We start from the raw sequence: 24,673 nt of genomic DNA, 5'->3' as shown, positions 1-24,673 counted from the left end.
CGGGTGGGGATTGGGGTGGTGCAAGGGGCGCCACCTGGTGGTGACAGTGGTAGCTGACGCCCCAAAGGGCGCCTCAGTGGGACTCCCGCTCAAGCGGGCTGAGGTTGGGTTGTTCCCTGGGTGGGGGGGTGGGGGGACACAGTGAATGGAGAGCTGCGGTTCCAACGTGGATCTGTCTCTAGCTAGAGCTAATCACACAGGGCCAGGAGGAGGTCACCCCGAGCCCTTCATCTTTGTCTTGAAACCTCAGCCCCAGCCCCCAACCCCGGTCACCTTCCACATCGAGGTAAGTGACAGCTCCATCCTTCCAGGTGTTCAGGCCCAAAGGCATGGAGGGGACTTGTGACTCTGTTTGCCTCTCACTGTCCACTGACAGTCCAGTCCGTCAGCAAAGTTGTTGGCTGACCATCAAAATGTATCCAGAATCCGACCACCTCTCATCACCCCCACTGCCGCCACCATCACACGCCTGAATATCACTGTTCCCTACTCACCTCATCAGCTTCCCTGCCTCAGCCCTCACCTGCCACAGCCTGTTCTCCATATGCAGCCAGAGGGAGCCTGTGAAGACCTAAGTCCCCTCACGTCCCTCCTCTGCTCCAACGCCACCGCCCACCCCCGAACCTGCCACAAAAGTCCAAGTCCTCACTGTGGCCTAAACAGACGTGCAGGATCTGGCCCTGTCCCCTGTCTCCTCTCTCCTCCCTCCTCGCTCAAATCCAGCCAAGCTGGCCTAAGGCAGGCACGCTCCTGGCCCAGGGCCTTTGCACTGGCTGTTCTCTCAGCCTGGAATGCCCTTCCCCCAGATACCCACATGGCTCAACCTGATCTCATTCAGGTCTTTGCTCAAATACACAAGGCAAAGCCTTCCCCAACCGCCCTTTTTCAAGTTGCACCCCCCTCCCAGCACTCCCACTCATCCCTGCTTTGCTCTCTCCCTCGTCACTCATGACCTTCTGACACACCATTGCCGTTTACTTTTCTTCTTTATTGTCAGTTGTCCCTATGAGGACGTCAGCTCTGGGAGGACCACGGTGAGTATCCGCTTACCCTGCTGGATCTCCAGTACCAAGAACTGTGCGTGGCTCACGGCAAGTGCTCGATCAATATTTGTTAAATGAATGACCAAGTGGATCCTGGCCCTTCGGCATTGTGTGGTATATCGGAGAATGCATCTGGTGTCCGGCTGTTTCCTGGGAGACAACCTCTAAGTCCTTGGAACTTCCAGGTAAATGATAGGCTTGTCTTTGTTATTCATGGATGGGGGCGCTCCCTGACCACACCTGAGTTTACACTAATGAGGGACTCAGGATGGGGCTGGTCAGGACCAGAAAAACCAGTCATGTGATTAGAGGGTTGGGGCTTGGAGGCACAGGAAGAAGCCTAACTTACCGACCTCTCAACTCCAACCTCGAGGGAAGGGGAGGGAGGCTAGAAATTGAGTTCAATTTCCGTCTCCAACTTCACATGGCTTTTTCCTCTTCTGTCTTCTCCTCTTTTGCCTCTTATAAGGGAACTTGTATTTAGATGTAGGGTCTACTTGGATAACCCAGGATATCTCGAGATCCTTGACTTAATTATATCTGCAAAGACTTTTTCCAAATAAGGTCACATTCATAGGTTCCGGGGTTAGGACATTATCTTTTGGGGGCTACCACTGAAACCACTAGTTCCCCCAAAGCTGTTTTTCTCACCTCTGGAAACAGCATGTGCAGAGGCCGCACTGGCTGTTTCCTCTGCCAGGGATGCTCTCCCCCCACCACTTTTCTAACCTAATTAGATCTTCATTGTCCTTCAAGACCCAATGCAATCACTAATCACCAGGGAAATGCAAATCAGAACCACAGTGAGGTATCACCTCACACACCTGTTAGGATGGCTATTATCAAAAGGACAGATAAGTGTTGGAGAGGGTGAGGAGGAATGTAAACTGGTACAGCCACTATGGAAAAAGGTGTGAAGATCCCTAACAAAATAACAAATAGAGGCAATTCCCTGGTGGTCCAGTGGTTAGGACTCCACACTTTCCCTGCCTTCAGTGCCGAGGGTGTGGGTTCAATCCCTGGTCTGGGAACTAAGAACCCGCAAGCCACGCAGCACGGCCAAAAACAAAAGAACGACAAAAAAAGTGTCCATCGGCTAATGGATAAAGAAGATGTGTGTATATACACACAATGGAATATTATTCGGCCACAAAAAGAAGGAAAACCTGCCATTAACCTGGAGGACATTATGCTAAGTGAAATTAGTCAAAGACTAATACTGTATGGTGTCACATATGGGGAATCTAAAAAAGTCAAATTAATAGACCCAGAGAGTAAAATGTTGGCTGCCAGCAGCTGGGAGGTCAGGGAAACAGAGAGTTGTTGGTCAGAAAAGACAAACTTTTAGTTATGGGTAAGTTCTGAGGATCTAATGCACGGCATGGTGACTCCATTTAACAAGACTGTATGGTATACTTGGAAGTGACTGAGAGTGGATTTTTTAATTAATTAATTAATTAATTAATTAATTAATTAATTAATTTTTGGCTGTGTTGGCTCTTCGTTGCTGCGTGAGGGCTTTCTCTAGCCGTGGCGAGTGAGAGTTACTCTTCGTTGCGGTGCGTGGGCTTCTCACTGCTGTGGCTTCTCTTGTTGCGGAGCACGGGCTCTAGGCACGCGGGCTCAGTAGTTGTGACGCAAGGGCTTAGTTGCTCCGCGGCATGTGGGATCTTCCCGGACCAGGGCTCGAACCCGTGTCCCCTGCATTGGCGGGCGGAGTCTTAACCGCTGCGCCACCGGGAAAGTCCCGTGAGAGTGGATCTTCAGTATTCTCACCACGAATAAAAAAGGTAATTATGTGAGGTGACGGCTGTGTTAATTAACGTGATTGTGGTGATCATTTCACAGTGCATATGTATGTTAAATTATCATGTTGCACACCTTAAGAAGTCACATTGTAAAACTGAAATATATACAATTTTTAACTGTCAATCATACCCCAATAAGGCTGGGGAAAAAAAAAACTCAGTGAAGGGGCACCTGCCTTGGGAAAATTCCTGCCATCTCTCTCGCCTTCACCTCATACACAGACACACACACACACTCAAGTTGGGAAAGGTGTCTTCTTCAGGCCCCCAGAGTGCCCTGAGCTTCTACCACTGCTATAGTACTGTACCTGTCACCTTAGGTTACATCAGTGTCTTTCAGCCAGAGCTGAGCCTACCTCTCCTCTGCTCACAGATCCTCTATGGCTCCCTAGTGCCCTTGGGACAAATTCCCAACCCCTGCTGACACCTTAATTTTAGCTCAGTGAGACCCATTTCAGACTTCTGACCTCCAGAGTTGTAAGATGATATGTTTGCATTGTTTTATTTAAGCCACTAACTTTGTGGTCATTGTCACAGCACTGACAAGAAATGAATATACCTCTCATCCACTGCATGAGCTCACAAGGCTAAGTTCTGTCTTGTTCATGGCCATTCCCAGCACCTACAACAGTGCCCCACTCACAGCAGGCACTCAACCGATTTTTGTTGACCAACTAGATGGCTGCCTTAACTAGGAGCTCCTGCCCCTAAGCCAGAGAAGATTGGACCAGAAGTGGACATCTACCCCAGTCTGGCCAGATTTCTTCTCCTGTGGATGTGGCACTAAGTGTCCTCTGTGGTCTGGGCTGGGGGTATAGAGACCTCCTGTAGTTGGCTTTGGCTGGTTAAAGCAACAGGACTAATAGGAAGGTCACTGAGGCAGCCCATGGAATCTGGGGGAAAGTTATGAAACCCCAGAGGAACTAGAGCCTTCCAGGGACTTTCCTCCAAGACGTTCCTATGTCTTTCCTGTCCAAACGTCCAGATCTTGGGAGAGGTTATCTATTCTGCCCAGCTTTAGTCAAATACTGACAGGAGGTTGTCTGCTCTCATTTGCCCCAGGACAAAATCAACCTCTAATTAACAGCATGTTTTGTGTAACCATCACAGAATCTACCCAATGAGGTTGGAACTATTAGCCCCAATTTATAGATGAGGAAACCGAGGCTTAGAGTGGTTAAGAAGCTTTCCTAACGTCACATGGCTAGAAGGATCTGGAATGAAGCAGACAGGCAGATACAAGACCCAAGAGATCACGTGACCCACTGAGCCGGGACCTGAATACAGCTCCTGCTTGCACTCGGGTTCTGAGGACCTGGGGTTCCCGGCTGTGTATCTCGCCCTATTTTCCATATCTCTGTAGCTTTCCAGAAAATTTCCTTTTATCCTAAGCTAGTGTGTGTGGGTTCCTTGCATCAAAAAGAATTCTCAAACAGTGGTATGCTGGAGTGGCTCGTGGGAACTGTTAAAAGTTCAGGAATTGTCAGCCGGTTGTTCAATCATCTGGAGCTTGAAATTGACACGGTAGGAGCACCATGGAATTGGCTAAAGTTACTTACCATGGATTTTATTTTATCCCAGAGAGCTACTGTATTTTATTTTCACCAGCACACCACAGATTCTGAGGCAATGCAGAGGCAGAGAAAACCAGGGAGCAGGAGCCATTGGATGGAAAAGACCAGAAGAGACAAGAGTCGCTGAGGCCCTGTCCAAAGTTTCTTAGAGTCCCTTGTATCTATTTCACAGACACTGTGTTGTCCTGGCGCCAGCCCATGGGGCTGCTGAGTCTCAGAACTGAAATGGCCTCAATAGCCCAGAAGTTGCTATTTCCTCCCTTCCTCCCCTCAGAAACACAGCCAAGATTGGTCAGAGTTTATTGGAACCATAATAAGAGGAAAATTCCAGATGTCTGGCATCGGTTGGGGTCCATCTGTCCTCTGTCCAAGATGGAGTGGGTGACACTTGGGCAATCAGTCCCCCATGGGCAGCCACAGGGCCTTGGTCCGTGCTGCCCGCAGCCCCAGCTCTGGGCCTGCCCCCTCGGCGTCCTGATCCCAGGCCCGCGGGCAGCCTCTGTTCACCCACACTGGCTTGAGGTTTCCTGCTGAGGCCCATTCCACAAACTGGGAGCCCTGGCGTGGGGAGATGGGTGGGGGGGTGGGGGGGTGGTCAGCATTTCCATTGGCTTGGTTGCTAAGCAGCTGCTTCCTTGGCAACAAGGACTATTATTGAGGAGGGGCCTAAAGGCTTGCCTAGGCTCTGTGGCTAGAATGTTCAGCTCCTAGAAAGCAAACCTTCCAGATGCTGAGGGAAACAAGGTTGACCTTTACGGCTATGGAACTTCTTCCCCTTTAACAGCCCACACTCAAAGGAATGGGGCCTGAAGTTATTGTTGACAAGGAGTTCCCATCTGTTACCATCAGGAGGTTTAAGAGGGTGGACTGCAGGCTTCTGACACTGTTGCTAGGGTGTGGTCCTTAGCAATGGGTTGTCCAATGAGATTAAGTCTTTGGGCTAGGCAGGATCTCAGGCCCTTGTTGCTAAGGAGATCCTCTTCCTTAGCAACCAGGGCTCTAAAGGGGCAGGATCTCAGAACGTGGTTGCCAAGGAGTTTCTCCCCCTTAGCAATGGGTGTTCTAAGGGGGTGCAGCCATGTCCCCAGAAAAGGAAGAGTTTGTTGGTGAAGTTTAAGACACTGGAGATGGCAAAACAAAAGGTACCTGGGCAGATCCGAAATACCACAGGGCCTGGATGTCCTGGTGCAAGGCCAAGCAGCGGGTCAGGTGGTCCCGGTCTCCTGTCACCACATTCACCAGGCCCCCTGGCAACAAGGTGGCCATATCCTAGGGGATGGGATAGTGGGTCATCCAGGGTTGGGAGGGAGTCAGAGACCCCCAGGGCTGTCGGGGAGGGTAAGGAATGAGCATCTGGGGAGTGGCCATGGGGGTCCTGGAAGGAATGGGACTGGGGTCATGACTGGTGAAGGCTCACAGTCTGGAGAGAACCATCACTGGGTCTATGAGGAGTGAAGGTTTTGTGCCAGGATGCAGGTTACCATGGTTACCAAGGGGGTGGGGTGAGAGCTGAGCTCCTGCAGGTCTTGGGGCATCTTTCATCCATCTGCTGCTCCACAGGCTGCTGGGAGCAGCAGCAGGCAGGCAGGCGACTGTACCTGGCAGACCTCCAAGGCAGGGATGGGACAGGCCCCGCTGGGCACCAAGACCACAGTGTTGCCGTGGGCCAGAGCAGGGGCCAGCAGAGACACGAAGGCAAGCAGGGGCCACTCTTCTGGGCACACAATAGCCAGCACGCCCAGAGGTTCCTGCAGCCGAAGCACGGGGCCTTTCAGCTCTGCTACCTGCAGGGACAGGCAGGAGGTCAAGGGCGGGGCAGGAGAGCCTGACTGCCCTCCTTTGGTCTCCTCTATCACCCGCCCTTTTTCTCCTCTCATCCCCAACTTTACTTCTCCGTAACAACTCCAATCATAATAATAAAACCAGGTGATATTTCAGAGTACAGACTCTGGAGCCAGACGCTGGGTTCACATCAGCTGTGTGACCTTGGGTGGGTTACTTAACCTCTCTGGGCCTCAGTTTCCCACCTTTAAAATGAGAATAATAGTGCTTACCTCAGAGATTTACTGTTAAGATAGAATGAGTTAATATGTGTAGAGGTCTCGAAATCTAGCCTATAGGTTTGTGTGTGTGTGTGTTTTTCTTTAAATTAATTATTTATTTTTGGCTGCACTGGGTCTTTGTTGTTGCGGGCGGGCCTTCTCTAGTTGCAGAGAGCGGGGGCTACTCTTCGTTGCGGTGCACGGGCTTCTCCCTGCGGTGGCTTCTCTTGTTGTGGAGCACGGGCTCTAGGCACGCGGGCTTCAGTAGCTGTGGCTCGCGGGCTCTAGAGCACAGGCTCAGTAGTTGTGGCACACGGGCTTAGTTGCTCCATGGCATGTGGGATCTTCCCAGACTAGGGCTCGAACCCGTGTCCCCTGCGTTGGCAGGCGGATTCGTAACCACTGCGCCACCAGGGAAGCCCTGTGTGTGTGTTTTAAAGCTTTATTGAATATAACTGACTATCACTAAACTGCACACACTTCAAAGTGTACAATTTGATAAGTTCTGATATATGGATACACCCGTGAAACCAATCACAACAATCAAGATAATGAACTTCACTCCCCCAAATTTCCTTGTGCCCCTTGGTAATCCTTCCCTCCCTGCCTCTACTTGAACCCTCTGTGCTCAGACAACCAGTGATCTGTTTTCTCTCTATAAATTAGTATTTTCTAGAATTTTCTAGACATAGAATCATATACAGTCTGTACTCTTTTATCTGGCTGCTTTCACTCAGCATAACCATTTTGAGATTCATCCATGATGTAACTTGTTCCCTCCTGATTGCTGAGTAGGAGTCCGATGTATGGGTGGGCCACATTTTGTTTATCTATTAACCTATCGAGGGACATTTGGATTGCTTTTTTGGCTACCATGAATAATGCTGCTATAAACATTTGTGCAGGGACTTCCCTGGTGGTCCAGTGGTTAAGACTCCATGCTCCCACTGCAGGGGGCGTGGGTTTGATCCCTGGTCAGGGAACTAAGATCCTGCATCCTGCAAGCTGCACAGCAAGGCCAAAAAACAAAACAAAACAAAACAAATTTGTGCGTAAGTCTTTGTATGGATATATGTGCTCATTTCTCTTGGGCTAAAACCTAGAAGTTAAATTTATTTAGATAAATACCTAGGACTCATGGTGGGTCATACGTTAAGAGTATATCTAGGGAGTTCCCTGGTGGCCTAGTGGTTGGATTCCGGGCTTTCACTGCTGTGGCCTGGGTTCAATCCCTGCTTGGGGAACTGAGATCCTGCAAGCCATGCAGTGCGGCCAAAAAAAAAAAAGAGTATATTTAACTTTTTAAGAAACTGCCGAACTGTTTTCCAAAGTGGTTGTCCCACTGATGGCCCCACCAGCAGGGTGCGAGAGTTCCAGTTCCTCCACATCCTCACCAACACTTGGTAAGGTCAGTCTTTTGAATTTCAGCCATTCAATAGGTGCCTAATGATATCTCATGATGATTTTTGTTGTTGGCTGCGCTGGGTCTTCGTTGCTGCGCGCGGGCTTTCTCTAGTTGCAGAGAGCAGGGGCTACTCTTCATTGTGGTGCGAGGGCTTCTCATTGCGGTGGCTTCTCTTGTTGCAGAGCATGGGCTCTAGGTGTGTGGGCTTCAGTAGTTGTGGTTTGCGGGCTCTAGAGTGTGGGCTCAGTAGTTGTGGCGCACGGGCTTAGTTGCTCCTCGGCATGTGGGATCTTCCTGGACCAGGGATCGAACCTGTGTCCCCTGCATTGGCAGACGGATTCTTAACCACTGCGCCACTAGGGAAGTCCCTCATGGTGGTTTCGCTTGCATTTCTCCAATGACTAATGATGCGGAGCATTCTTCCATGTGCTTATTGGCCATCCATAAGCAAACATTTTCTGAGCCCTTGGCTACACGTCAGACATTAAATGCTCGGCTCACTTAGTTTTCATAACAACTCTTCAAGGTCGGTACCACTGTATAAGTGTATAATTGTATATCATTTATGGAGGAAGCCCAGGTCAAATGACTAGCTATCTTTCCATTATCTTTCTATTATCTCTATCCCTGAGTGTGCCCATGCCATTGCTTGAGTCACTGAATCCTCACGCTTTCTTCACTGGACCCACCATACGTTTCAGACCAACCTAGTATCTATATTTAGCTGCATATTATATATATAAACAAAACAAAAATCACACCAAACAATACTCTGTGCAATGCACTCTATATTTTCTATCCTGTTCTCTTTTGTTAAAAAAAGAAACAAGAACAAAAACACCAAAGCAGGGCTATGACCCCACTAAATTGGTTTTATGGCTCAGTAATGGGTCACTAACAACAAGTTGAAACACTACTCTATGAGGTGGGCTGGATACCCATTATACAGAGGACGAAAGCAAGATGTAGAGAGGTGAGGCCACTTGGGCCTGGACCCCTAGTCTGGCTCATTCTGGAGCCCCTCTGACGCCACTCCAGACTGCCTGCCCTGTCTGCCGGCCCACAGACCCCTCTCACCTGCAGGGTGCAGCCTGGGGCCTGGACGCGGGCCCCCCATGCCCGAAGCCGCCTCACGCTCAGCTCCACCTCTGCCTTGGCGACCTTGAGCTCCACTCCATGCCTCTCCAGCCTCGAGACCAGGGTGGACTCTCGGCGTTGCAGTGCGGCCGCCAGGGCCCACAGTAGGGCTGCTCGGGCCCCTGGCGACTTGCCCACCCAGCTGTGGGTGGACAGGGCACATTGGGGGTTGGTTTCCTCATCCTGGCTCTTTCCAGGTGCCCCACCTCTGTCCACAGCTCCTACCCTGGGGGTCCAGGCCCCGTAGCGCATCTGCCCGGGGAGGAGAGTGAGGGGCCAGACCCACATCCCGTCAGCCCTGGGAGCTCAGACTCCGTAGCCCACAGTCCTTGGGGTCCAGACCCCATGTCCCATCAGCATCAGCCCGGTCCTGGGGTTTCGGGCTCCCCTCTCCGACACCCCACGACCCCTGCGCTGTCTCACGTGACGCCCCGCTTCCTTACCCAGGGGCAGCCTGGTGCGCAGCCTCCACGGCGCCTCGGATATCCTTGGCTCCGCCCTCAGCCACGTAGCCATGGAGATCGCCCTGCGAATCCCGGATGGGCCTGGAGCTCCGGGCCCCAGGAGCCTGGAAACGGCCTCCCACAAAGAGCCCATAGGGGGGTGCTGGGCTGGAGCAGGGTGAGGTGTGAGGGTGGGTGCTGGGGCAGGGACTGCTCAGACCCCATCCCCACCCCACCGGATGGACCACTCGAGCTCCCATGAGCCTCTGCGGGACCCCACATTCCTGGCCCCTGAGTCTCTGGGAGAGCACAGACCTTCCACACGCCAGGAATTCTGAGAGCTGTAGTCCCTAGAACAGCTCACCTAAGCCCTGTTTCAGGCCCAGCTGGTAGGGTGGAGGGAACAGCAAGGCCAAAGGTGTCATAGTTCAGATTCTCCGACAGGTAGGGCAGCCGGGTAGGGGTCCCTGAGGGCCGCAGATACTCATAGAGACCCTGAGAGAGGGACAGTGTCAAGAGGACGTGAGAAGGGCACAAGGTGGATGAAGGGGTGGTGATGGGCAGGGAGGGGTGCACTCACATCTGGCCCCCCGTGCCAGGAAGACCCACTCTCCTTGCAGCCACCTGTTGGCACTGCAGGGTCTCTGAGGCCGTGGGCATTGATCCAGACCGTGCCCATCTGGAGCCTGTGGGGAGGAGGGGCCATCAGAGAGAAATGCACAAACTTGAGGCGGGGAGGGGTAGTCAGAGAGGCGGGGAGAGACCCAGAGAGAGGGGAAGACATCGAGACTGAAGCTGGGGCCATCCCAGCAGGGCCCCCTGTGTGCCCAGTGGGTGTGAACTGACCCGTAGGCCAGCTCCAGGGCCTGCCCCAGTCTCTCGCTCCACACGCTGGCACTGCCTCCTCGGGGCGTCCAGTTGGCCATGGCCAGCGCCTCCTTAGCAGTGCGGAAAGGGGAGGCCACGACCAGAGGCCACGGCACCTGGAAGGGGTGACAAGGGAGCTCAGGCGGCCTGGCCAGCCCCTCCCTCCAACACCCCACCCACTAGGAGTCCAGCCTACAGCAGTCAGCAGCCCCCAGACCCAGTCCAAATGGTCACCCCGGGGGCCTCTGTGTTGTGCCGCCCATGTCCGGCTGAGGATGGGTGGATGGCCTAGGGTCTCTGAGACCCTGAGGGGCTTACCTCTTCCTGGGTACATGGAGAGGCTGGAGGGAGGTCAGAGACCAAGGATGGGGGAAAGAATGGGCTGTCTGGAGGCATACTGCCAGCCTGGAAGACCTAGGGAGACAGAGAAATAGATCTGCAAGTTCACTCCAGTCCTCTCCTCCCCAGGGATCCAGGAGTCTGGACCCCAGACCCCTCCTCCCTCAGACCCGGGAGTCAGACCCCAGCCCCTCCTTCCTCACACCCCGGAGTCCAGGCCCCCAGACCCATCCCTCCACAGACCCAGGAGTCAGATCTTGAGGTCCCTCCTCCCCCGGCACCCCAGAGTCTGCGCCCAGGCTCACCTGTGCACCCTGGCTCTGGGCCTCGCGCACATAGCGCTGGGCCAGGTCGTGTGCAGCAGCCCCCCGGGCCCCCATGTCCACGGCTCCGTCTAGCCCTCGGCCACCGCGAAGCCGCCCCATCCGCGCCTGGAGCCGCCTCATTGTCTCATCCCACACAGACTCCTGGATGAGGAGTCTGAGTCCCCCCTGTTAGGAAAAGGGGGGGTTAGGGTGGGCAAACTTGGAGCCTATGTGGGTGGGTCACATCCCCACAGAGGGCCAAGCCTGGGGGACATATGTGTACAGACCAGAGGAGGGTCAGGGAGAAGTGGCCGAGGACCAGGAGACTCCCTGAGGCCCCAAACTTCAGGGAGGATGTGGAGTTACAGAAAGCTGGTGACGCAGAGTGAAGAGAGACGCTAGAAAACTAGGACGTGGACACTCAGAAAAATGAAGAGTCCTAAAGAACAACAGACACAGAGCCCCCGAGCCTGGAAGCCCAAGAGAGCCGGGAACATGGAGATTCAGAAACTCGAGAGGATGAAGAGTCCTTCGCATGCGACGGTCTACAGATAAGAGTTTGGAGACACAAAGAACTGAAAATTAAAACAAATGAAGGGACTTCTCTTGTGGTCCAGTGGTTAAGACTCCGCGCTCCCCATGCAGGGGGCCCGGGTTCCATCCCTGGTCAGGGATCTAGATCCCACATGCATGCCGCAACTAAGAGTTCACATGCCACAACTAAAAGATCCCGCATGCCACAACGAAGATCCCACACGCGGCAACGAAGATCCTGCATGCCGCAACTAAGACCCAGCGCAGCCAAATAAATTAATTTAAAAAATAAATAAATAAAATGAATGAAGCCATGGAGCCCCAGGGTCTGGAGACAGACATGCCCAGCCCCCAGGTCTCACCGGGCTGCGGTCAGACCAGGCTGCATCCACGACGCCCTCCACGGCCGAGTCCACATCCGCCGTCTCCATCAGTAGCAGCAGCGACTCAGCCCCCAGTGCCAGGCCCAGCTCGGGACCCTGGCCCGCGAGGGCCCGCCGTAGGGCACGGCCATCCTATGGGATCCACGCAGGGGTCAGCGGCGGGGAGGAGCATTCCAGCCCCCCAGCTGTGTCCAGACACCCTCCCACCCCTGAAGATACCTCGATGGCGCCACAGAAGGCCACCTTCTGGACTCCAGGCTGTGAGGCCAGGACAGGCCCCAGGGAGGCAGGGCCGCTGATCACATTGAGGATTCCTGGGAACTGGCCTAGCTCCCCCGCCAGCTGGGCCACAAGGAGGGGCGTCGGAGAGGCTGGCGGCACGAGGACCACCACAGTGCAGCCTGGGGAAGGCAGGCAGCTCAAGGACCCTGGAGTCCAGACCCCCAGCCCCCTTCTCCCTCAGACCCCGGAGTCCCAACCCCCAGCCAATCATTTACCCACAGCCAGGGCAGGGCAAATCCTCCACATCATCTCAAGGAAGCAGAATGTGGGTGGCAAGATGAGACCAATCACTCCTGCAAGAACAAATGAGACTGGCGCAGGCGCTGCTGGATGGTGAGGGAGGAGGGGGCTGGGGGCTGGGACTCCTGCTTCTCACCCAGGGGCTCCCAGCCTGCCAGCGCCTCCTCCTGGGTGTGTGCCTGGACTGCATGGTGCTGGAGCAGCTGCTGGGCCAGAGGGACATCCCTGTCTCGAACTTCTCGAATGGCCCGTCCAGTAACCAGGGACTCCAGGGTCCACAGCAGCCGCTGGTGCTTCTGGATCATCTTGGCCAGCCTGTGGAGCAAGCAGGTGGGATGGTCATTGTTTTCTTTTTTCCTTTTCCTTGGCCGCCCGCACGGCTTGAGGGATCTTAGTTCCCCGACCAGGGATCGAACCTGTGCCCCCTGCAGTGGAAGCGCAGAGTCCTAACCACTGGACCGCCAGGGAAGTCCTGGGATGGTCATTTCCCACTGCCCCTTGGCCTGATAGAGTCCTGGAACACGCCCTGTGTATACCTGAAGTACAATCCCCAGGAACCCCTGGGGCATCTTTGGTGGAGGGCACCAAAGATGTATGGGAAATGTAGTCTGGTAAACACTCAAAACCTCAGGGTGCTGTGTAAAGATCTTGGCCACCTGTAACCCCCAAACGTGCTAGGAAATGAAAGTTTAGCCTTTAAGTTCAATTGTTCTTTGGGAAATGGAATCTTTGTCTCTAACTTCCCCAAGAATGTGCTGGAAAACAGTTTCAGGAGCTTCACCAGCCCCAGTGAGCTGTTGAGAAATGGCGCCCGGATGAGTCCCAAGGGTATGCTGGGAAACAGGCTTTGTCATTTCTAGTCCCAGCGAACAGTGAGAAATGGAAGTTTTAGCTGCTAAAGGCTCAAAGGCATGCTGGGAATATGAGTCTTAGCAGCCAGTGAATTCAGGGGGATATTGGGAAATATAGAGTCTTTGTTCTCAAATCCTTCTCCGTCTCCTGGGGTCCACACCTCAAGTGCATCACCTGGTCAGATGCTGGGCCCGAAAGGCTCCAGGTTGTGTGCTCCAGTTCTCCAATGAGGTCCTGGCAGCCTCCACGGCTCCCGCCACATCCTCCGTCTGTGCCTGGAGGCAACTGGCCAAGTTCTCTCCTGGGGAGATGAATGGGGGGAACCCAGTTGGGAGGTGGGGGGAACCCGTGTCAGAACTGGAGGGGGCTGACATTTCTGGAGCCCAGAAGCACCCCAAGGCGGTAAAGCTGGTCCCCCTACCCCACACAGGGTCTCAGTTTTACCATCTGACAAATGGGGATAAATCTATATAGGTCTTTGCTCTGACTGCCTCCCACAGGCAAGGAAGGGATTTTAGGAGACAGTGACTTCAAAAGTGTTCACAGGGACCTGGAACCATAATTAGGAGGACTGTTATCAAGAGGGGCCAGAAATCTCAGACTTCTTCTCCCATCAGCTGCTCCCTGCCCTCAGGGCCCTGAGCAGAGAGAATGGTATATTGTTGGTGGGTACACCTGGGGCCACAGACACCTCTTTCCCATGACTGGGGGACACCGCATACCTGTGATGGGATCCTGGCAAGGCACTGAACTCCTGTGTTCAGGCTTTAACCACCGTCCGTTAACATAGTGACCCAAGTGCCGGTCCTGGGTGTCCAGCCAGGCCTGGGGGAGGTGGAGAGAGTTCGGAAAGGGGTCTGAGAGGCAGCTGGGGGAGCTTGATCCCTACCCAGAGTCCTCTGGGAAAAGAATACCCACCCCCTTTGCCCCATCAGTTATTTTCCCGTGTAGGAGGAAAATACACATAAACATAAAAAATACATAACATGAAATTCACCATTTTAAAGTGTAAATTCAGGGCATTTTGTATCAATACATTCACAATGTTGTGCAACCATCTCCACTATCTACTTCCAGAACATTGGGAATTCCCCGGCGGTCCAGTGGTTAGGACTCCACGCTTCCACTGCTGGAGGCCCAGGTTTGATCCCTGGTCGCGGAACTAAGATCCCACGTGGCGAGCAGCACAGCAAAAGAAAAAAATCCAGAACATTTCCATCACCCCAAAAGGAAACTCCATACCCATTAAGAGCTCACCCTCCCTTCTCCCCTGCCCCCAAGTCCTGGCAACCACTAATCTGCTCTCTGTCTCTATGGATTGGCCTATTCTGGACATTTCATATATAAATGGAATCCCACAATATGTGACTTTCTGTGTCTAGCTTCTGTCACTCAGCTTGGTGTTTTCGAGATTCAACCGCACTGTAGCATGGATCAGAATTTCATTTCTCTTTATGGCTGTATGGTATTCCATTGTCTGGAGAGACATTTTCTTTACCCATTCATCAGCTGATGGGCATTTAGGTTGTTTCTGCCTTCTGGCTATTGTGAATAGTGTTGCTGTGAATGTTCACGTACAAGTCTTTCTTTGAATACGTCTTTACTTCTTTTGGGCATATATCTCAGAGTGGAGCCACTGGGTCATATAGCAATGCTCTTGAGTAATTCATGGAGGAACCACCAAACTGTTTTCCACAGCAGCTGCATCATTTTACATTCTCACCAGCAACGTATGAGGGATGTCCTATTGACTTTTACATACGGAGAATGTGAACAAAGGATTAATAAAACTTGTTCTTCTCCGTGGAGAAATGGCCTTCTTGAATAGAAATGACTTTCTATTTCCCTGGAAATCTGATACAATTCAGTTATATCTCTAGACAATATTGACCCCCGACTGGTCCACTGCACCTGGACCGGGAAAACTGGGAATACACCATAAATATCCAGTGGGAAGCCAGAACTCTGGGGCTTCCTGGAGTGCTCTGCATTCTTGTGATAGGCATGTTCCTTGCCAGGACCCTTGCAATGCCCATGAGACTGTATCACGTGGTATCAGGTTCTCTTTGGGAGGTGGGGCTTTTAAGCCAGGTGACTCCCATACCTTCCCACGTGTGATGGCATTCCCTCCCACCTCTGCTGTCATCACTCGGGAACGATGTGACCCCTACTGAAGACACAGGCCTGATGCTGCCTTGCCAGGTGCAGTTTACTTGGTTGTGAAGTGCCTAACTGAGCCCAAGGTAGGGAGTCCCTGGAGCCTGGGGCCACATGGCCTGGGTTTGAATCGTGGCTCTGAAACTTCCTTGTTGTGCAGTCTTAGCCTGGGTCTTAAAATACCCTGGTCTCAGCTAACCCATCTGGAAGATGGAGATAATCACAGTCTCTCCCTATTTCACAGGACAGTGATGAGAATTAAATGGATCCATATGTGTCATAGGCTCAGAACAGCACTTACTTAAGACTTCCTATTAATTTTATTGCATTTCATTCTGTCTGTTTCCTGTTTCTTTCTCTGTCTTCCCTAAATCCTTTCTAAATCCAAGACATCCTTTCCACTTTTTCCTTCTGCAAACTGGTTTTTGTTGTTGTTGTTTTTGGCCACTGGCTTGCGGGATCTTAGTTCCCCGATCAGGGATTGAACCCAGGCCCCCTGCAGTGAAAGCGAGGAGTCCTAACCACTGGACCGCCAGGGAATTCACCAGACTGTTTTCTCTTAGCATCCCCGATGCCTTAGTCTCCTGATTTTTCTCTTACCCTACCAACTGGGCCTCCTCATTTTTCTTTAAAGCAAAAAAAATTTTTTTTTTTGTCTGTGCTGGGTCTTCACTGGGGCGTGTGGGCTTCTTCGCTGTGGGCTTCTCTCTAGTTGCGGCGCACGAGTGCAGTTGCCCTGCGGCATGTGGCATCCTAGTTCCCCGACCAGGGTTGAACTCGCGTCCCCTGCGTTGGCAGCCGGATTCTTAACCACTGGACCACCAGGGAAGTCCCCAAAATTTTTAAGTAAAGTAAAAATTCATAAGTTTCAAATTCAAAGATGCCCCCCCGACGGAAAGACATATTTTTGAAATAGTCGGGCATATATGAACATGGGCTGGGCACTAGATGATATTAAAGAATGACTGTTAATGTTAAAACGGCCTGGTGGTTGTTACAAAATGAGTCCTTACCTGTTAGAAATGAAGATTCAAATACTTATGGGAAAATAACATGACATCTGGGTTTTAAATCACTCCAGGAAAAAAAAGAGATACAACATTGGATGAAATGTTGATGATCATTGACACTGAGTGATGGGTAAATGGGAGTTCATAATTTAAGTACTCTGTGTAACTTTGCAAAATTTCCCCCCCAAAGAAAAACAGAACCCAGAAAGAATGTTCCACAGGGTCCTGGCAGGCCACCCTGGTGTGAGAAGAGGGCCCTGGTGGAGACTAGGAACTCATGACTTGTCTAAAAAGACAGTTAGCTATTGGATCCAGATTATCTTTGTCAGGGAATGTGAGGCAAAGGTTGCCAAACTTTGGAATTTTATTTTCAAGAGAAGCTGGAATCCCGGATGTTTACATGAAATTAGTTGTCCACTAATTCACATTTTTAAAAATAAAGTTCAGGCCAAAGAAAACATGTTTGTTGGTTGAGTCTGGCCCACAGATTGTAAGACTGAGCTGGGGGGCGGGGTGGGGGGGATGGGGGGCATGGGCTCTGGAATCCCAGGGCTCAGGTTCAAATCTCATTTTCACATTTTTTAAGATGTGTTGACTGTTAGCAAATTACTTACCTCTTTAAGCTTCTGTCTGCTATCACTAAAGTAATGACAATAATCCCCTCTCACAGCTGTTTTGGGGATTAAATGAGATCATGCTGAACACAGAGGCTGGCACATAGAAAGCACCCAATAAATATAAGCTATTATCACATTATTGCTATTTCAGGATAGTCCATCTCTAACCAACCTCCAAGGGTGGGAATTCTCTATACTCCATCCCAGATCCTCTTATCTGAGTCTACACTATAGTTCTAGATAATCTCATCATTCCCACCATTCAATTATCTTTCTACTGTGAGGTCCCTGTCTCCAGACCTGAGGCTCAGGCACAGGTAGTATTTGACTCCTGCACATGGCCCAAGGCTTTCCCTCTCATCATCACCATGTGATAACCAAGCCCACAGTCTTTCCCAACCTTTCTGCCACCCTACTCCTCTTGGGTTCACCATGGGGGGTGGAGGGAGGACAGAGACAGCCAGACCCAGACCCGAGGCATTGTCCTTGCCCTCTCAATACCCCAAACCCTGTTACTCCTGCATCTCTGCCTCATCTCTTCTCCATCTCTACAGTCCGCACCAGGCTGTGGTCTCATCTTCTTCCACGTGGACCACTGTTCTAACCTCCTCTTTCCCTCCAGAGAAGCCCAAGCTTCTCACACCTAGGTGCTAGAGGGCCCTGTGAGATCAGGACGGCTCCATGGGGGAATTCTGAGGGGGCTGGGTAGCTATACAAAGTTCGAAGCACCGAAGTTATACACGGGAACCCCAAGATCGTTCTGGGGGACCCTGATGAATCACGGGAGTCTTAGGGAAGTTCTGAAGTACACGGAGGGATCACGGGAGCCCCACGGGGTTATTCTGCGGGGTTGAAGGTAATTACAGGAAGTTCTGATGTATTCTGGGATTCCGAGAGTTCCCGAGACTATAGGATCCCCACAAGTATTGACGTGACCCTGAGGACTCACGGGGGCTCCGCGGAGGTCTCCGGACGACCAAGGGAGCCCCCCCCAGGAATTCCGAGGAACCCCGGGAGCCATAGGATATTCTGAGGAATCACGGGAAGTCTACGCGGGTTCTGAGGGTCCTCGGAAGATCACGGGAGCCCCACAGGAATTCTGAGTCCCAGGGGATCACAGGAAGCTCTGAGGCGGCCCTGAAGAATCACAGAAGCCCCTCGGGGGATTCTGAAGAATAGGAGAATCACCACCGTGACTTTTGGACCGTGGAACACGACAGCCACTAGGGCAAGCGAGAACAGACTAAAGGGCTAACAGGCAGCAACCGTAAGGGCTCAAGGGAACGTCCTCCAGAGTGGATCCTAAGGAGTGGCGGGAATCACGGGAGCTGAGAGGGGCGGAACTGCTGAGCTGCCGCGGTGTATCACGGGAGTCCGCGCTCAAAACGGGGCCCGAAGGACTGGGAAGGGGGATGGGCAGCGCCGGCCGGGTAATCCTCACCAATGCGCATGCGTGGCTCTCCGGCACCGGTCCGTATTCCAGTGTGGTGAAGATCTCGCAGGCGCGGGGTCCTGCGCGCGTCGCAGCCATCACGCTCCCAGGCCGCTTTCCACGGACTACGGGACTCTCTCCCCAAGGGTACCTCGAGGTCTGAAGGGCGGCACCGCCCCCTCCAGCCCAAAGGGCGAGGTACGGGAGATAGAGCGTAACCCCGCCTTAGGACCCGGTGACTCCGCTTATAGGTCTGCGCCGGGAAGTGTAGTTTGGAGCATGCGCATTCCTCAAAGCGGGGGGAGTGGGGAACGAAAATATGAATGCCTTAATAGGTACGAGGCCTCCAGATTTAGAAGAGTGGCCGTATTGGCGTCTTCCCACCACCCTGTTCATATTGGAGGCCGAAAGTGCAGCTTTTAGCCCGAAATATCTTTACTCGAGAATCTAATCTACCTCTGGGGACGAGGTGATTGTTCAGAGATCAGAAGGGAGTCCTTTAGGATGGACAATGAAGTTAAGGTTTTAAAAGTGTGCCAGCTTTGCCCAGTATCCTGGCCAGATGTGGCTGTAGGGAAGGAGCGGAAGTGTGGCTTTAATCCACACCGGAAGTGTGGCGTTTAGCGGCTGCCTGGATTTAGTTTTGATTGGTTGAGGTGAAGGGCGTGGTTTCAGACTTAGACTAGATTGTTCTGTGATTGGTACAGAATGCGGTTGCAGGATAGATGAACGAGCGTTGGGGTAGTCGGAAGTGTGGCCTACCCAAGTTCCTGGTTATGCAGAGACCAGAAGAGTGGCTCTCATTTAAACACTTGGCACAAAGGGCTTAGAGGGCATCTAGAGACATTGGCTTCTAAAAGATTTGATGAAGTATCTGACCTGAGTAAAACTGTAGTCTCAGGCCAGATTCTTAGATCTTCGTACAGAATTGTGGGTGTCGGGAGTCGGTTGAGGGCCCGGGAGCAGGCGTCAGAGTTCGCATCCAACCGAAGGTTGTTGCTGAGGACGCCTAGGTCTCTTCCCCAGGGCCATGGCCGACTTGAAGCTGCTGGTACCGGAGCTAAACGAGGCAGAGACGATGAGCGCTGAGACGGCGCGTTTCGAGGAGCTGCTGCTGCAGGTGCGGACTGAACGGACTCCTGGGTCCCTGAGGATTTGGGAGATTTTGTGTGTGTGTGTGTATGTGTATGTGTGTGTTGTGTGTGCGCGCGCGCACTCAGAAACGGGACTACAGTTCCCAGAATGTACTGGCGGGGGGCGGGGGGGTAAGCAACAGGGCCTACGGGAGTTGTAGTTGCTTAACTACTACTATTACTAGCTGTTCGCTAGTCTCTGGAAGAAATGGGAGTGGGATCAGGGTTGGCCTTCGGGTTCCTCAAAGTAGGAAGGGGACATAGTATGTCTCATGCCCTGCCTAGCTCATATACGTAAAAATTGCTCACTAAACATTTGAGGAACAAATGAGGGGGTTCTGACAGCACAAACGCCAAGCCTGGACGTTGTTTTCTTCCACACAGGCCTCCAAGGAGCTCCAGCAAGCCCAGACAAGCAGACCAGAATCTACACAGATACAACCTCAACCTGGTGAGAAAGACAGAAACCCAAAGAGAGAGGGATAGAGTCCCAGAGAGAGGTGGTCACAGACTGGGGGCAGGGGCATAGGGAAAGGAGAGAGGAAGGAGACACAGTAGTGGTATATAGAGGCCTTGGGTGATGGGAGTGAACGGAAACCCAGAGAGAGCAAGGAAGGGACTGAGATCCAAAGAGAGGAGGGGTAAGGGGGAGGGATAAATTGGAAGATTGGGATTGACATATACATACTAATATATATAAAATAATAACTAATAAGGACTTACTGTATAGCACAGGGAATTCTACTCAATACTCTGTAATGACCTATATGGGAAAAGAATCTAAAAAAGAGTTATACATATATATATGTATAACTGACTCACTTTGCTGTTCAGCAGAAAGTAACAACATTGTAAATCAACTATACTCCAATAAAAATTAAAAAAAAAAAAAGATGTGCGGTGACTAGGGGGACAGAGACTCAAACACAGAGAGTCAGAAATCCCAGGGGCAGGAAGGGGAACAGACCCAGAAAGTGGAGGACTAATACTCTAGGAGGGGGACAGATCAAAAGAAGGATGGACACTGAGACCCATGCAGAGACAGATGGTCAAGGACAAACCCATTCCCACCAGGTTTCTGCATAAAGACCAACTCATCTGAAGGGAAGGTTTTCATCAACATTTGTCACTCTCCCTCCATCCCTCCTCCCGCTGACTTGACCGAGGATGAGCTGCTTCAAATGCTGGAGGAGGACCAAGCCGGGTTTCGCATCCCCATGAGTCTGGGAGAGCCGCATGCCGAACTGGATGCAAGTCAGTGCCTTGAGAGGACCCAGGAGTCTAGCCCCCTCGGTCCTTTCTTCCCTAGAATCCAGGGCCCAGGACCCTCCTCCCTCAGGACCTAGAAACCTGGCACCCCTGTACTGATCCTTTTCCCCATGGCATATCCCTAGCCTCCTGGGCATCCAGAACTCTCACTGGACAGTCCTGGTTCTGCTCACCTGGCCAGGCTGGCACTTCTCCCTGCCCCACCCCAGAGCAAGGGAGGGCTGGGCAGGTGCTCATTAGCTGATCTCCTGGCTCTAGTCCTCGGCCAGCCCTAACTCATCCCTGATTTCTCCTCCACCCTCTCCCCTGTCTCTGTGTCTCTGCCTTGTCTCACCTCTGTCTCTGTTGAGTTTCTGTCTCTATATCCTTGTTTTTTTCAATTCACATATGTCCCCTGAAGCCTCCTGGGATGAAGCTTTGGCCAGTGCCCTGGGGAGTAGGGACTTATCAAAACCCAGAACCTGCCCTTGAGAAACTCTCAGGTTTGGGTGAGGATGAAGGAGGCAGATGTGATTTCAATGTGGTGTGACTCTGTGCTGTGCTCGGGGTGGGGTGGGGGGCCTCTTCACTCCCACTGAGGGATCAGGGAAGGCTTCCTGGAGGAGGAGATGTCGGATATAAGATTTCAAGGAACCAGAGCAGTTCATCAGGCCAAGACAGAGAAGAGGGTTCTAGGCAGAGAGAACAGAGGGGTCCAGAGGCCGGAGAGAAATGACTGAATTGAATTGATCAGTAATCAAGAGTGATTGGAAGAAATTTAAAGGGATGAGGTTGCTGGAGAAGTGAACTCTCTCCAGGTGGGAGGGGCAGACCACACAGGGCCTCCAGTGCCAGGCTGAAGGACTCAGTCCTCCCCCTGCGGGTGTTGGGGAGCCTTGGGAGGACTATGAACTGGGGAGGGTCAGGGTCAGCTCTGGAACATGGTGGGGAAGGACCAGAGGGGAAGAGACTGGAGCTGGGAGACGAGGCTGGTATGAATCCAGACTGGCAAGTGCGTGTCTTGACTTCCTAATGTCTCTGGGTCTGTGGCTGCTGTTCTTGATTGTGTTTTCCTTGGCTGTGCCTGGGCCGTGGGGTTCCCACCGAAGGCTGGGGTCTCACCCCCTTTCTCTCCCGGCAGAAGGCCAGGGTTGTACCGCCTACGACGTAGCTGTCAACAGCGACTTCTACCGGAGGATGCAGGTTGGGGGCGGGGCTGCAGGGGAGGCCTGGGCCGGGGCCTCTCCCTCCATCCCCCAGCCCTCCCACATCTCTTCTCCCTCTTTCACTCCTAGAACAGCGATTTCTTGCGGGAGCTCGTGATCACCATTGCCAGGGAGGGCCTTGAGGACAAATACAGCCTGCCACTAAATCCAGGTGAGGGGCGGGGCCTGGGCCACGGGGAGGAGCCAAACCCGGAGGAGCTTGCGGGCGGCCCCTGGGAGAAGTGGGACTAGTGTGGTCAGGGATTATATTAGCCCCTGGGCTGTGGAGTTCAGGGAGAGGGCTGTGTGAGTCTTGGGAAGGGGGAGAGGGAGGAGACGGGGGAGTCCAGATAAGGGGGATTCCAGATAAGCGGCAGGGTCTTGAGAGCCTCGAGGGGAGGGGCTAAGGCAGGCACGCTTCCTAAAGTCAAGCTTGGGGGTGTGGTCAGATCCCTGGTATCCTCGGCAGAGGGCGGAGCCTCTCCCATGAGGCTCTCGCAGTGCAAGACCCCCTTCCTCCTCTAGGGGAGGGAGCAAAGGACACCCTGAGCCATGTGACCTTTGATCCTGTGCTCCTTCCCCTCAGAGTGGCGTATATTGAAGAACAGACCTTTCCTGGGCTCTATCTCCCAGCAGAATATCCGCCCCCAGCAGCGTCCTCGGATCCAGGAGCTGGGGAACCTGTACATGCCCGACTCCCCGAGACCTGAGAAAGGGTGGGCATTCAGTGGGCTCCCTATCTCCTGTCTCCCCGACATTCTTTGGAATCTCTCCCACCATCCTGTAGGTGTCGGTGTCCTGGGGCTCTGGGAACCCAGAGGGAGGAGAAGCAGAACTCTCTCTGGGAAGGTGTCCTGAGGCTGCAGGGCTGGGAGGGAGAAAGAGAGGGAACAACCCTGGTAAAGCCCTGGCGGCTCTTCTGAGTTCTGGGTCTTGTTCCTCCCCAGCCCTGAGAAGCCTCACCTGAACCTTTGGCTGGAGGCCCCTGACCTCCTCTTGGCCGAAATTGACCTCCCCAAACTGGTGAGTGCACCCTCCACCAGAGCAGGAGAATGAGATCTGGAAGGGTTGGGGTCTTGGAGGGGAAGTGATGTGGGCTTGTTATCAGACCTGTGTGAGCCTGGCTAGTGCTGCCCTCTGAGCAGGTTGCCTCCTCTGTCCCATGGGGGCCTCAGGCCCACTTCTGGTGCTGTCCTGAGGATGCCCAGCGCATCGTAAGTGCTCAGTCATAAACCTGTAATTACTGTGTCCCACCTTTTTCTTGGGAGATGAGACTCTTTAAATATGGTATCCCGATACACGAGAGTTCTCTCACTGGTCTGTGTTCCTACCGTCCTGTTGCCGAGAAGGGAAGGGTGGGCTGATTCCGCTGCATCCCCAGGAAGGCGCTCTGGGACTGTCGCTGGAGATCGGGGAGAATCGCCTGGTGATGGGGGGCCCCCAGCAGCTGTACCATCTGGATGCCTACATTCCCCTGCGAATCAACTGTGATGAGAGCAAGGCAGCCTTCCATCAGAAGAGAAAGGTACTGGGGGGCTGGGGGTTGTGGGGAACCAGGGACACTCGGGGACCTGGACCCCTGGGTATGAGGGGGGTGGGGCTGGGGGCCTGGACTCTGGGTCTGAGCGGGGAGGGGCTGGGGGCTGGATCCCCAGGTCCTGAACCTCTTTCCTCTTCCTCTCTCTCCTCAGCAATTGATGGTGGCGATGCCCCTTCTGTCGGTGCCTTCTTGACTGGGTGTCTCCCTGTGCTTCTACATGGAGGGAAGAGGATGGTGGCTTCCCTAAAATTGAAATAAAAGATTTTTGCCTTTGTTCTGTGTCTGGCTAGGAGTAAGTGGGGAGTGGGAGGGAAGAGGGACATTGGACTGGAGTCCCATGGAGGTCACTCCCCCAGCTCAGGCCTCGTCCTCTCCCCCGATCCTCTCCCTGGCCTCCTGGCCTCTAGTCTCTCCCCTTGTCAGTCTCTCTCAAGGCCCCAGAGCTGCCCTTGCCCCTCTCCTGTTCACAGCCCCTCTTTGGCTCCCCAGTGCCCCTAGGAGAAAGTCCAAGCCTCTCAGCTAGCACTCAATGTTCTGTGCTGTCTGGTCGCCTTCATGTTCCCTTTTTTTTTTTTTTTTTTGCCCACTGCAGGGCACATGGGATCTTAGCTCCCGACCAGGGATCAAACCCATGTCCCCTGCAGTGGAAGTGTGGAGTACTAACCACTGGACCACCAGGGAAGTCCCCCTTCATGTTCCCTTTTGGCCTCTTCCAGTCACTCAGGCTAGTCATACTGAGCAGTGTCCTGACCACACCAGTTTTTTACACCTTTTCTTAGTTTCTGCTATTCCCCTACTTAGTATCCTCTTCTCCAGTACACCTACCCAGGTCTACTCCAGTACCTCTGGTTGTTTGCCCTCACAGGGCACATCTCCTTACTCTACACCATGCCCTGCCCCGACCCTCCCAGTCATCCCTTTTAGTGAGCTTTTCCTGGGAAGCTTTTCAAACTTCAGGCTTTCTTTGATCTTCCCTGGCTGAGTTAGAATCCTCCTCTGGTGGTCCCCAATACCCAGTGATACTCTCATTAGAGCTATGTCCCCTATGGTGTGACAATGCCTGATGCCTAGTAGGAA

The 24,673-nt window shown here is 52.9% G+C and overlaps 2 protein-coding genes across 5 annotated transcripts; one reads left to right on the top strand and one right to left on the bottom strand.

The window, feature by feature from the left end:
* Positions 1–4,708: 4,708 nt before the first annotated feature.
* Positions 4,709–18,611, bottom strand: ALDH16A1 (aldehyde dehydrogenase 16 family member A1). Its single transcript, XM_082370323.1, has 17 exons — positions 18,480–18,611; positions 13,977–14,079; positions 13,429–13,555; positions 12,539–12,717; positions 12,378–12,455; positions 12,100–12,281; positions 11,860–12,012; positions 10,964–11,149; positions 10,638–10,733; positions 10,299–10,435; positions 10,033–10,138; positions 9,817–9,947; positions 9,453–9,620; positions 8,950–9,151; positions 6,024–6,209; positions 5,572–5,694; positions 4,709–4,983 (listed from the first exon to the last, which is right to left on the bottom strand). The coding sequence occupies exons 1-17, from the start codon at positions 18,567–18,569 to the stop codon at positions 4,822–4,824; spliced, it is 2,409 nt and encodes an 802-aa protein (XP_082226449.1). The 5' UTR covers positions 18,570–18,611; the 3' UTR covers positions 4,709–4,821.
* On the top strand, positions 18,529–23,870 carry PIH1D1 (PIH1 domain containing 1). 4 transcript variants are annotated; one of them, XM_082370368.1, is made up of 10 exons: positions 18,529–18,668; positions 19,497–19,590; positions 19,988–20,054; positions 20,678–20,857; positions 21,993–22,054; positions 22,147–22,228; positions 22,643–22,772; positions 23,004–23,079; positions 23,438–23,581; positions 23,748–23,870. In XM_082370368.1, the coding sequence occupies exons 2-10, from the start codon at positions 19,501–19,503 to the stop codon at positions 23,787–23,789; spliced, it is 873 nt and encodes a 290-aa protein (XP_082226494.1). In that variant the 5' UTR covers positions 18,529–18,668; positions 19,497–19,500; the 3' UTR covers positions 23,790–23,870. The 4 variants fall into 4 exon arrangements, with proteins under 4 accessions (XP_082226494.1, XP_082226495.1, XP_082226496.1 ...); XM_082370369.1 differs by having other exon boundaries at positions 18,537–18,668; positions 19,484–19,590; XM_082370370.1 differs by lacking the exon at positions 18,529–18,668 and adding an exon at positions 18,701–18,721.
* The last annotated feature ends 803 nt before the right edge of the window (positions 23,871–24,673 follow it).

This window comes from Balaenoptera borealis (assembly GCF_965194805.1).
Source record: "Balaenoptera borealis genome assembly, chromosome: 19".
In the NCBI taxonomy this organism is placed as follows: domain Eukaryota; kingdom Metazoa; phylum Chordata; class Mammalia; order Artiodactyla; family Balaenopteridae; genus Balaenoptera; species Balaenoptera borealis.
The sequence above is the reverse complement of the archived record's forward strand: the minus strand, read 5'-3'. Positions and strand labels throughout refer to the sequence as shown.